Here is a 13904-nt window from a genome sequence, read left to right on the forward strand (position 1 = left end):
TCCTTATCTCATCGCGCTGTAGTGACTCATGTGGCGGGCCAGGCACATGCACGCTGACATGGTCACCAGGTGTACAGTGTTTCCTTTGACACATTAGTGCGGCTGGATTCCGGGTTAAGTGTGCATTGTGTCATGAAGCAGTGCGGGTTGGCGGAGTTGTTTTTCTGAGGTCGCACGGCTCTCGACCTTAGCCTCTCCTGAGGCCATACGGGAGTTGCAGCGATGGAACAAGACAATCACGAAAAGGGTGTAATAAAAACAATTATTAAAAAATTGTGGATGGGTATCATTTGTATGTACAAAATGTATAATAGTAATATTTAAAATGAGTAAATCGGGTGATTTTGTATACATTTATTTAAAATTGCATAGGGACGCTTCTGGGGGATTCTGATTAGATGCCAGCATAGTCGCCTGAATTCCTTTAGACGGAAACGGCCGATGTACTTGGGCCGATTCTTGGCAGTCATTCATTTTGATTCCGGGCCGAGTCCGAAACCAGATTCCAGGCGGATTCAATCAGTTCCGGTCCCCCGGAAGAGGGCCGCTTGTGGGCAGATTCCTCATTGCTAGCTGGGTAGTGGATAGTTTGTTTGAACTGGTATAATCCATCTGTAGGGTACAATACAAACAAAGCCTTAAGAGCACTAACCCTGATAAGGTGAAGTCTTATGGTCACCTATTATCCCCACTAAACCCAAACACCTACTGTATATGAACCCAAACACTTATCTCCATTTTAATTCAACATACCTATGCTAAACTTTTGTTTTTACACTACACATAAAATGTCTCTGTCAATTCTGCTCTCTGTAAATAGACATTGTGGTCCAATAACAACTACCACGCCCACTACCAATGAAATCACCTTTGATCTCAGAGTGAATAGTGCTCTCTGATTCACAACCAGACAGAGCAGAATAGATCTACACACAGAATGGCCAAAACCTTCCTACCAGCTCTACTGCTCTATGGATTGAGTAAGTAAGCTACTGTTAAATCTAACATACTGTAGAGACAGAGTAAGATTGAGTGCATCCGTCACGGAAAACCGGAATGTTCAGTGCAGCACTTTTTCCTGATTTCTAACGTGATTTCAACGAATATAGTAATTCACTTTGTTCTCTGTGTTTCAGGTTTGGTCTCTGTGTTGGTTTCTCAGTGTCAGACTATGGTGGTCCGTATTGGGGATACCATCACCTTGCAGTGCTCCAATGTTACAACGGCTGTGGGACACACAGCATGGTTCAAGCAAGTCAACGGATCAGAGCCTGTGTGCATCTCGTCTATGTACGGCTTTAACTCAACACCTTATCTCCACAATAGTTTTCAAAGGAGCCATTTTGAAATGTTCAGCAACAACACCACTGTCTTTCTCACAATCACAAATGTGGAAATAGCTGACTGTGGTCTGTATTTCTGTGGATTGTATCCATATAGCCACATGTTCTTTGTCAACGCAACAGTTCTAAAAATTCAAGGTACGTTTTCAATTATTTATCTTGCCGTTTGATACATTTGAAAATGAATAACAACCTAATCAGGAATTGTCATAAAACAAAGGCAAACCTTTGTTGGACATATTTTTTAGTATAAAAATTGAGAAAAAATGAATTATTTGGACTAATCTCGATGTTATAGGGCACAACGGAGGTGAGAAAATACTAGAGTCACCGACAAAAAGTGAGTTTCTCTTTCTTTCTCATGTACAGCACCTTCAGAAACTATTCATACCCCTTGACTTATTCCACATTTTGTTGTGTTACAGCCTGAATTCAAAATGGATTAAAAAAATAATAATCTCACCTATCTACACACAATACCCTGTAATGACAAAGATAAAATGCCTATCAACCGAATCAGGAGTTATCATGAAACAAAGGCAAACCATTGATGGACATATTTTTCATCATTATAATTTTTTGCAAAAAATACCTATTTTTTCTTACTAATTACTAATTCTCTGTCTTTCTCATGTAAAGTGCCTTCAGAAAGTATTCACACCCCTAGACTTATTCCACATTTTGTTGTGTTACAGCCTGAATTCAAAACTGATTAAATAGATTGACACAAAATACCCATAATGACAAAGTGAAAACATGTTTTTAGACATGTTAGCAAATTGATTTAAAATTAAATGCAGAAATATATTTATGTAACTAGGCAAGTCAATTAAGAACACATTCTTATTTTCAATGACAGCCTAGGAACAGTGGGTTAACTGCCTTGCTCAGAGGCAGAACAACAAGTATTTACCTTGTCAGCTCGGGGATTAGATCTTGCAACCTTTCGGTTACTAGTACGATGGTCTAACCACTAGTCTACCTGCCACTCTTGTAAATTATAATTTACATTAGTATTCACACCCCTGAGTCAATACATGTTAGAATCAACTTTGGCAGTGATTACAGCTGTGAGTCTTTCTGGGTCAGTCTCTAAGAGCTTTGGAATGTACAATCTAGAATGTACAATCTGGAATGTACAATCTAGAATGTACAATCTAGAATGTACAATCTAGAATGTACAATCTGGAATGTACAATCTAGAATTTACAATCTGGAATGTACAATCTAGAATGTACAATCTGGAATGTACAATCTGGAATGTACAATCTGGAATGTACAATCCGGAATGTACAATCTGGAATGTACAATCTGGAATGTACAATCTGGAATGTACAATCTAGAATGTACAATCTGGAATGTACAATCTGGAATGTACAATCTAGAATGTACAATCTGGAATGTACAATCTGGAATGTACAATCTAGAATGTACAATCTGGAATGTACAATCTGGAATGTACAATCTAGAATGTACAATCTGGAATGTACAATCTGGAATGTACAATCTATAATGTACAATCTAGAATGTACAATCTGAATGTACAATCTGGAATGTACAATCTGGAATGTACAATATTTGACCATTATTATTTTTTAATTCTTCAAACTCTGTTAATCGGCTAGAAAATCTATGAAAAGACTTGAAGATGTCTGTCTAGCAATGACAAACATATTGCTAGACAATCATTTTCAAGTCATGTAATAGATTTTCAAGCCACTTTAAGTCAGAACTGTAACTCAGCCACTCAGGAACATTCAATGTCGTCTTGGTAAGCAACTCCAGTGTATATTTGGCCTTGTGTTTTAAGTTATTATCATGCTGAAAGGTGAATTTGTCTCCCAGTGTCTGTTGGAAAGTAGACTGAACCAGGTTTTCCTCAAGGATTTTTCCTGTGCTTAGCTTTATTATGTATATTTTTATCTTTAAAAAAAACTTTGTCCTTTTCGATGACAAGACATGATGCAGCCACCACCATGCTTGAAAATATGAAGAGTGATACTCAGTGATGTGTTGTGTTGGATTTGCCCCAAACATAATGCTTTCTACTCAGGACATGAAGATAATTTCTTCTACACATTTTTAGCAGTTTTACTTTAGTGCCTTATTGCAAACAATAATATATTTTTTATTTTGTTCAGACTTTCTTTCCCTCTGTCATTTAGGTTAATATTGTGGAGTAACTACAATATTGTTGATCCATCTTCAGTTTTCTCCTATCACAGCCATTAAACTCTGTAACTCATTGTGAAATCCCTGAGTGGTTTCCTTCCTCACCGGCAACTGAGTTAGGAAGGACGACTGTATCTTTGTAGTGACTGGGTGTATTGATACACCATCCAAAGTATAATTAATAACTTTACCATGCTCAAGTGGATTTTCAATGTCTTCTTTTTTTTACCCATCTATCAATAGGTACCCTTCTCTGTGAGGCATTGGAAAACCTCCCTGGTATTTGTGGTTAAATCTGTGTTTGAAATTCACTTCTCTGCTGAGGGACCTTGCAGATAACTGTATGTGTAGGGTAGAGAGATGAGGTAGTCATTCAGAACTCATGTTAATAAACACTAATATTGCACACAGAGTGAGTCCATGCAACTTATTTTGTGACTTGTTATTAATCACATTTATCTGAACTTATTTAGGCTTGCTCTAACAAAGTGGTTGAATACTTATTGACCCAAGACATTTCAGCTTTGAATTTTTTATTAATTTGTAAACATTTCTAAAACATATTTTCACTCTGACTTTCTGAAGGCACAGCCGAAGCAAAACCAAAACACTGTGATGGAACTATCAGTTTAGTAGGAGAGGATGATGATGGAACGACGTACCTCCCTTCCCTGGTTGTGATCCTGGGTGTTGTGACTGCTGTTCTACTGATAGTCATCCTCATCCTGGTCCTCAAGATCAGACGAGACACAAAAACACACAACACAGGTACGATGGAGGACCATGAACATTTTCTAAAAGGTGTATATCTCAGATTATATCAATTGAAAGCAAACCACGCACACACATGCTTAGGGTATTTCTCTCTGACCAAATTTCTTTACAGTAACACACAACGTAAAATGTATGTTTGAATAACTGTTTGTGTACTGACCCAAATTACTCTTTCCTTACTCAGGTATCGAGGCTCAACTGCAGCTACCAAATAGCCAGGTAATAGAAACTGTCATATTTCGTAAATGACATCCAGATAACTGTACTTGATTAGAATTGTTTGATACCTCTAACCTTATTATATGTTTTCTACAGGATCCGGATCAGGACCCAGAGTCTCTGAACTACTCAGCACTGAGTTTCCGTCAGAAGAGGTCCAGAAATAAGAAGAGAGCTGAAGGTCAAATGATGGAGATGGAGTCGAATGTTGTTTATGCTGCCACAAGATAATTGTCAAATGTTTTAATGTTGATATCAGTGTACTGTAGCACTGATAAAGAACTGATGTAATACATTGAATAGTAGTAGTCAAAAATCCCCTTGTGACAGCCATCGTGATTGAGTGCTGAGGTAGAGGAGGGGCCAGTGAGGAACGCATCACTTCCTGTGTTGTGAGTGACAGGAAGGAGCAGCTCAGTGTTGAGTGAGACCTGCTGAGGTGAACAACACTGGGCCTATCATAGTCTTGACAGAACGATAGTGTAATATTATTATTATATTTTTTTGACTGATTACCAATATTTTACTACTTTTTGATATTAAAGATGGCATGGCCCTGGGCGTGTATCTCTAATTCTGTGTAATAAGATTTAGGATGCATACCGCAACAAAATGAGGGGCACTAGTTTGTATAATATATATGATAATGGTAACACTGATAGGCCTTGTTATTTTCCACTGAGGTAAAGTCCTCTCTCTCTCTCTCTGATGAAGACGAGCAATCTGCACCACAGGAAGACTGGCCTGGAGCTCTCTCTGTTTGTATCTGTCTCTCTCTCTCTCTCTTTCTCTCTGTTTCTCTCTCTGTCTAACCACACAATCTCTTATCAGCATTCAGGCCCCACATCAATTTCCATTCCTACCGCTAGACTGAAAATACCTGACCAAAACCAAACTACTCCAGGCTCTAGACTAGAGAGTTGTGCACAATGTGCGAAGTGTACAATGACAAACACTATTATACTTCAAAACATGATCTGCTGTTGTTATCGTAATTGTATGGTTGAATTTATTTGAATGCATGATGTACAATGATATGAGTGGACATCTGGGGTTTGGGACACCTGTACACCGCCACCGGTACACTGCCAAAAAATACAAATCTGCTGTTTAGTAAAATAACCATGCATTTAGTGGGCTATGTTCAAACAGTCCATAACATGTTCGTTTTTTTTCAACTTCTTGAACACTTTTGTGCACTTGTAGGCATACTTCAATCATAGTGCATACATGATGTGTTTGCATGCATAGGGAACGCATCCATAAACAATAGGCCTACTGCACTAATGTTGTGTGCCGAGGCAGTTGTCAATGCTCTCAGCCTGGTCTCATACACTAGACGTAACATAGTAAATGTAAATCAGGGAAGTTCTAATTAGTATGATATGTTACGTTTGGTATGGTTACATAAGACAGAAGGTTGCTTAAGGCAAAAAAAAAGTAGGGTCGTTGGTCGGGAGGGATGATTATCCATTTAATGTGAACCTCTAGCAACCCAAAGGTTGTGTGTTCCAATTTCATCACAGACAACTTTAGCATTTTAGCTAATTAATAACTTTGCAACTACTTACTACATTTTAGCTACTTAGCAACTAGTTAGCTTGTTCGCTAACCATTCCTCTAAACTTAACCCTTTACCCTAACCCTAACATTAACATTAACCCTAACCTTGACCCTAACCTTTACACCTAACTCTAACCCTTATCCTAGCTAATGTTAGCCACCTACCTAACATTAGCATTAGCCTCATAGCTAACGTTTGCCACAATAAATTGGAATTTGTAACAAATAGTATGTTTTGCAAATTCGTAACATATAATATGAATTGTATTTCATAACTTAATTAAAACTTCTTATGGCTTGGGGGCAGTATTTCGACGTCTGGATGAGAAGCATGCCCAAAGTAAACTTCCTGTTACTCAGGCCCAGAAGCTAGGATATGCATATAATTTGTAGATTTGGATAGAAAACACTCTAACGTTTCCAGAACTGTTAAAATAATGTCTGTGAATATGACAGAACTGATATGGCAGACGAAAACCTAAGGAAAATCCATCCAGGAAGTGGGATTTTTTTATGTGGGCAGGATTCAATTGAATGCCTATTGAATATCTAATGGATTAGGACCCAGATTGCAGTTCCTATGGCTTCCACTAGATGTCAACAGTCTTTAGACATTGTTTCAGGCTTGTTGTCTGAAAAATGAAGAAGAATGAGAACTTTCTGTCAATGGACTGGGGAAGCATGAAGTGCTGGTTTGCGCGTGTGACCGTGTGCGCGCCCTTCGTTGTTTTTCCTTTCTATTGAATATGCTATTGTCCGGTTGAAATATTATCGATTATTTAGACAATTGACAACCTGAGGATTAATCATAAATATCATTTGACATGTTTCAACGAACTTTACCAGTACTATTAGGATGTATTCGTCTGCATGTTTTGACCTCCTTTGAGACAGTAGATTACTGAACAAAAAGCGCCAACAAAACAGAGTATTTGGGATATAAAGAGGGAGTTTATCGAACAAAACAAACATTTATTGTGTAGCTGGGTCTCTTGTGACTGCAACCAGATGAAGATCTTCAAAGGTAAGTGATTAATTTTATCGCTATTTCTGACTTTCGTGACTCCTCTACTTGGTTGGAAAATGTTTGTATGCTTTTGTAAGCGGGGCGCTGTCCTCAGATAATCGCATGGTATGCTTTCGCTGTAAAGACTTTTTGAAATCTGACAAAGCGACTGGATTAACAAGAAGTTAATCTTTAAGCCGATGTATAACACTTGTATTTTTATAAATGTTTATTATGACTATTTCTGTATTTTGAATTTGGCGCTCTGCAAATTCACCGGATGTTGTTGAGGTGGGTCGCTAGTGGCACACCTGAGCCAGAGAGGATATCATACGAAATGGATGATAGCCATCCACAAATTAATACATACCATATGAAACGTAACATATCATACTAATTGGAGTATCCCAGATTTACATTTACTATGTTATGTCTACCCCTGAGTCCAGGTTGAGGCTCTCTGCAAACTCTCATCTGATGCATTCGCTGCAGACACAACATCCTCGACCTGTGGTCAGTGTCACCTTGCTGGTGTGAACAGGGATGGAAAAAAACACGTACATCTCATACAAAGGTCTTTGTGATGAGAAGTTTCCACTGAACAACAAAACATAAATGTTTTTTTCTTTGGTACTTTTGATTTCACACCTCATCTGTTCTGTGCTATATTTGTTATGGTTTGTTACCAAGGCAGTTTGAGGTGCATACAAATAATCATGTTGCTAATTGTGTTGCTAAGGTCTTGGACACGCCTTGTTGTGTTTTTGGTCAACACACACTCGATTTCACTATTTCTGCTGGACAGAGAGATTCTGAGGAGGTTGATTAACAAACCCTCAGGTCCAACAGTTTCAGCCCATAGTTTGTATATTGTTACTTTTCAGGGAGGCAGGAGGGTGGGCCATGTACACATCAAGGCTTACTTTTCACTGACAAAACTGTTATCTTTCTACAGCATCAACCAAATAACAAGTGTGCTTCTGAAATAGCACCCTATGGGCCCTGGTCAAAAGAAGTGCCTCTGGTCAGAGGTACAGTACAGTATGTGCCCTATATAGGGAATATAGGGAACCTTCACCAAACCTTCTTTCTGGACCACACTCATACCACATGTTTATATGCAGACCACAAACTGTTTTTGTCACTACGCTCATCAGACAACGGAAAAAAAGACTTTATATAACATGCTATGCCTGACATCTATCAGATTTTTTTCAATAACTTGAGAAAGTTGAGAGGATATACAAATTATATCGATACAATCTCTTTCTGTGAATCCTATGGAGATATAGTAGGTCAGGGCCTACAGTATTATTGGTAATTTTCAGAGCATCAGAATGAGACAATATGTAAATGTAAAAGCACTCTTCAGTTTATACATTCAAGAGTACCATATCACAGAAAAGTGCATGACTAGTGTGCTCTCTGAGAAGGCATTCATAATCAGAATAATAATACTGATACCTTTGACTGTAAACATATGAGATGACCAATCATAATCATGCCATCTCATAAACTGAAATGAGAACAAGTACTTATCCATATCATACATATTGTCACACCTACTCCCTCTCCCTCCAGCGCTTGACGTTGCCGGTCTACTAACCACGGGCCCTGGCAACAGTTATTACGCACACCTGCTCCCCATCATTACGCACACCTGGTGATCATTATCTCCTTGATTACTCCCCCTCAATCATTAGGTAGTATTCGTGTGTTTTGTACGTGATCACATCTACGTGCCCATGGGGGTAAGATATCGGCTGTTTACCTGGGCACATACATCCCTCGCCGCTGGACACCCAGGTATCACCCGCACCGTCCAATCCCTCTCCGATAAGTACTGGTGGCCCACCTAGGACAGGACGTCGCCCACTATGTCAACTCGTGCTCTGTATGTGCACAATCCAAATCTCCCAGGCATGCTGTAGGGAAACTACTTCCCCTTCCCGTGCCTTGGTCACATCTGTCTATAGACTTCATGACTGATCTTCCCCTTTCTGATGGTTTTACCTTTCCGGTTCACTGTGTTTGTTGACAGATTCTCTAAATCCTGCCGTTTTATCGCTATCTCTGGTCTACCTAACGCTCTCCAGGTCGCTGAGGTACTATTCCAGCAGGTCTTCCAGCACTCTGGTCCCCAATTCATGTTGCATGTATGAAAGGCCTTTATGGCAAAGATGGGGGTCACGGTCAGCCTCATATCCGGGTACCGGCCGGCCTAAGTCCAACGGCAGGTGGAGAGGACCAACCAGGAGCTGGGGAGGTTTCTAAGGAGTTTCACTCCGCCTGCCCTGCCGGAAGCTGAGCCCACAGTTTGTGGGGACCTTCAAGGTCCTTCGGAGTGTCAATGAGGTAACCTATCATTTAAAACTCCCCACTAACTACCGGATCTCACACTTCTTTCAAGTTTCCCTTCTCAGGCCGGTGGTTCCTGCTCCCCAGGTTCCTGGTCCTCTGGCTGATGCCGTCCCCTGTGACACCGCTCCGCCTCCCCTGGACATCAAGGGGACATCTGCCTATGCTGTTAGGTCCCTCCTGGACTCCCGACGTTGTGGGAGTAGGCTCCAGTACCTGGTGGACTGGGAGAGGTACGGTCCTGAGGAACTCTCTTGTGTCCCGTTGGCGGACATCCTGGACTCCAATATCATCCGGGTTTGCATCTCCTCCGGCGGCGTCCTGTTGCTGGAGCTGAGCATCAGGGGGAGCGGGTATTAAACCCGCTCCCTCTCCCCAGCGCTCGACATAGCCGGTCTACTAACCAAAAAGTTGTTTTTTCCCCCACAAAAGTAGTGCACTGGGCCTTTCCTAGTCCTGTATTAGCGGACCGATTTTGCCATCTGCAGTGGTGCAAAAAAGTATCTGCATCTGTCCTGTACTGTGTGTTTATTGACGACACAGCAGCCAATCAGGCATGTCGTCCCTCACTCCAGTTCTGTATAAAAAAAATGTCTGGCAGAACTTTGCCTGGAAATAACATACAGTGTACAGATGAGGAAGTTACAAAACCATGTGAAGATATTCAAGTATTCATATATTTATTTTAAGGGTGGTCTCTTGCAACCGTCAGACAGTCTGATATGTGACCAACCGGGCTGAAATCGGTCTTATGTAGCAACATGTGAAGTGGTGTTTTTTACATTTGATAAATGTAGAGACTACAAAATGGTATATCAGACACTACAATTGAGGAACAATGGGAAAATAAATCTGCTTTGAAAGTTGAAAGCCTTTGAATGTTTTGGTACTACTACTGGAGAGCCCTTTGTCTACACCCTCTTAAGATTTAGCCCAGACCATCTCTTTAAGGGTTGATCAAAGCATTCTGTACTAACAACAGCAGTCAAGCACCCAGGCTAACTTGCTAGCTACTTCCAGACACAAATGAGAGAACAGCTCACTGAACATTACTCACCCTAGCAGAGCTGGTTAGGCTGTTATGTTATCCAGAGCGTTGTTGACTGCAACTGTGCTGTCAGATTGTCAGTTCGTAAATTCAAAGTGTTTCGCTCTCGGAGCGTTTAGAGCACACACTGGACAATCTGGACGATGAGTAGGGTTGCTCCGAACGTTCTGACCTCACAATGGCATTCAAGCACCCAAGCTAATTAGCTAACATTGGCTAGCTTGCTACCTACTTACAGATACAAATGAGAGAACACCCCACTGACCATTTTACTCACCCTAGCAGAGCTGGTTAGGCTGTTTATCATGTTATCCAGAGCATATGGTGATTGTAACTGTGCTGCTAGCAACAATTTAATTATGCTATTTTGCCGACGTTTACTGACACCAGCCATATTCAATAGGTGTTGAGCGTTCTTAAATTCATCAGTTATTCCGTGCTCTGGCACACTCAGACAAGAGTGCTCATCGGAGTATATGGCCAGACTGAATTTACGAACGCACCTGAAATGGTTACTTGCATAGTGGATTATGTTGTTAAGATATGTATCTAGCTAGCTAGCTAAACAATGAACCATAATCCCAACTCAAGATGTCACTACCCTGCATGAATCTGCAGGTAGCTAACCAACCAGGTTCAACATTAGCTAGTTAACAAGACATGTAGCTAGCTAGCTAGGTAAACAGTGAACCATAGTCTGAACTCATGACGTTACAACACTGCATGAATTTGCAGGTAGCTAACCAACCAATTTCAATGTTAGCTAGCTAACAGTAGGCTATAACTAGCCAAGCAATGGCTCTGAGATACGAATAATAAGATCATACATGTAACATTAGCTGGCTAAAAGAACACTTGAAATATAACTTTGTTATTAATTAAGGCACATGAAAGTTTACATTTTCGAAAAAAAAGCCAATTTAAAAAATGTTTACGTTCAAACAACTCTCCTGTGAAGTGACCCGCGGCATACGCCTAGTTTCCTGAAAGGGTCACATATATTAAAGACCTTTATCGTTGGAGACACAGTGGATTTGGAATGCCTCATCTTAGGAGACAAAAATAATTACTTCAACTGGTTCAAGCAGAGAGTGAGACAACCACCTTTGTTGATGCAACCCTTCTACTCTCACTTAAACACTCCATCATTCTATGGGGAGTTTTTCAACCCTGAGTTTGCTGGTGAGAAGAGTGGAACTAGTTTTGTGCTAACCATTGCAAATGCCAGACCGGCAGATGTGGGGATGTATTACAGTGCTGCATGCGATTATGCCACAATCATATTTGGAAATTGTGTGTTTTTGATGCATGAGGGCAAGTACAGAAGTTAACAAATAATATGTAATGGTGTCAGGCTTTTTGTATCTGTAAATAATGTCATTATACATTCATCAATCAGCCATGGTTTTACTGTGTAAAATGTGCAACTACAAGGAGCCAGCATGTTGTTCAGCAGGCTGTGTCTGAGGCAGTCCAGCCAAGAGACTCTGTGACTCTGAACTGTACAGGACTTGTGCAGGAGAAAACAGTGTCTATTGGTTCAGAAATGACTCAAGAGAATCCCGTCCAGAAATCATTTACACCAATGGAGACAGGAGTGATCAGTATGTGGAGAGCCCTGAGGCTGGGTCTCATATACAGAGCTGTGTCTACAACCTCCCCAAGAGGAACCTCAGCCTCTCTCTGCATCATCTCTGCTGGTCTTCTCTCTTGCTCTTCTAGAGGAGGACTTTTTCTTGGGGGTGAAACTGACAGCTGCGTAGTTCAACACGTCACCGTCTTGATTCTGAGGGGTTGGAGCCATGAGAAAATACATTATGATGACAGCATGATCTACTATATACAGTGGGGCAAAAAAGTATTTAGTCAGCAACCAATTGTGCAAGTTCTCCCACTTAAAAATATGAGAGAGGCCTGTAATTTTCATCATAGGTACACTTCAACTATGACAGACAAAATGAGAACAAAAAAATCTAGAAAATCACATTGTAGGATTTTTAATGAATTTATTTGCATATTATGGTGGAAAATAAGTATTTGGTCAATAACAAAAGTTTATCTCAATACTTTGTTATATACCCTTTGTTGGCAATGACAGAGGTCAAACGTTTTCTGTAAGTCTTCACAAAGTTTTCACACACTGTTTTTGGTATTTTGGCCCCGGACTGCAAAATGACCCCGATAAACATCTGTATGGTTATTTTGCATCTCCGTTGTAAGTACCAAATGTACAGTAACGTACATACATGGACTAGCAAGTTTAGCGGCTATTTCCATTCACTTCAATGACCATTTTACTCAGATTTTACTTAAACTAATGGAATGACCTAAACCTCTTTGGGATAGGGGGCAGCATTTTCACTTTTGGATAAATAGCGTGCCCAATTTCAACTTTCTGCTACTCATGCCAAGAATTTAAGATATGCATATTATTAGTGGATTTGGATAGAACACACTCTTAAGTTTCTAAAACTGTTTGAATCATGTCTGTGAGTATAACAGAACTTATGTAGCAGGCAAAACCCCGAGGACTAACCATTCAGAATTAATGTTTTTGAGGTCACTGTCTATTCAATGAGGTCTCATTGGGAAACGAGATTTCTAAGGCACTTGATGCAGTTCCTACCACTTCCACTGGATGTCACCAGGTTTTTTCAATTTGGTTGAGGTTATTCCTTTGTGCAATGAAGAAGTACAGCCATCTTGGAACAGGGTAACGTTATGTGTACTGTTTGAGAGTTGCGCAAGACTTGAAAAGTAGCGTAAGTTTGTGATCCTCCTGTATTAAAAACAGATAGACCAGTCTTCAATTTGATTGATTATTAACATTTAAAAATACCTAAAGTTGTATTACAAAAGTAGTTTGAAATGTTTTGGCAAGGTTTACAGGTAACCTTTGAGATATTTTGTAGTGACGTTGCACAATTGGAAGCAGTTTTTTTCTTGATCAAATGCGCCAAATAAATGGACATTTTGCATATATATCGACGGAATTAATCGAACAAAATGACCATTTGTGATGTTTATGGGACATATTGGAGTGTCAACAAAAGAAGCTTGTCAAAGGTAAGGCATGATTTATATTTTATTTCTGCGTTTTGTGTGGTGCCTGCAGGGTTGAAATACGCTATTCTCTCTTTGTTTACTGTTGTGCTATCATCAGAGAATAGCTTCTTATGCTTTTGCCGAAAAGCCTTTTTGTTGGCTGGATTCACAACGAGTGCAGCATTAATTTGGTATCTTACATGTGTGATTTAATGAAAATTAGAATTTTATACTATTTTATTTGAATCTGGCGCTCTGTATTTTCCCTGGCAATTGGCCAAGTGGGACATTTGCGTCCCCCCTATCCCAGAGAGGTTAAGGCATTGGCATACATGGACTCCTTTGCTTTAAAGCCTTGGAATTCTAATCCTCTCTA

The 13904-nt window shown here is 40.0% G+C and overlaps 1 protein-coding gene and 1 pseudogene across 2 annotated transcripts; both read left to right on the plus strand.

Annotated features, from left to right (window-relative positions):
* The first annotated feature begins 903 nt into the window (after nucleotides 1-903).
* Nucleotides 904-5069, plus strand: LOC115133490 (uncharacterized). Of its 2 annotated transcripts, none has more exons than XM_029666754.2 (6): nucleotides 904-980; nucleotides 1137-1481; nucleotides 1642-1683; nucleotides 4101-4316; nucleotides 4474-4508; nucleotides 4605-5069. In XM_029666754.2, exons 1-6 carry the CDS (start codon nucleotides 938-940, stop codon nucleotides 4737-4739), a joined length of 816 nt encoding a protein of 271 aa, XP_029522614.1. In that variant the 5' UTR covers nucleotides 904-937; the 3' UTR covers nucleotides 4740-5069. The 2 variants fall into 2 exon arrangements, with proteins under 2 accessions (XP_029522614.1, XP_029522616.1); XM_029666756.2 differs by having other exon boundaries at nucleotides 4101-4283.
* Nucleotides 5070-9257: 4188 nt separating this feature from the next.
* Nucleotides 9258-12205, plus strand: LOC115133856 (uncharacterized; annotated as a pseudogene).
* The last annotated feature ends 1699 nt before the right edge of the window (nucleotides 12206-13904 follow it).

This window comes from Oncorhynchus nerka, linkage group LG8, assembly GCF_034236695.1.
Source record: "Oncorhynchus nerka isolate Pitt River linkage group LG8, Oner_Uvic_2.0, whole genome shotgun sequence".
NCBI lineage: Eukaryota > Metazoa > Chordata > Actinopteri > Salmoniformes > Salmonidae > Oncorhynchus > Oncorhynchus nerka.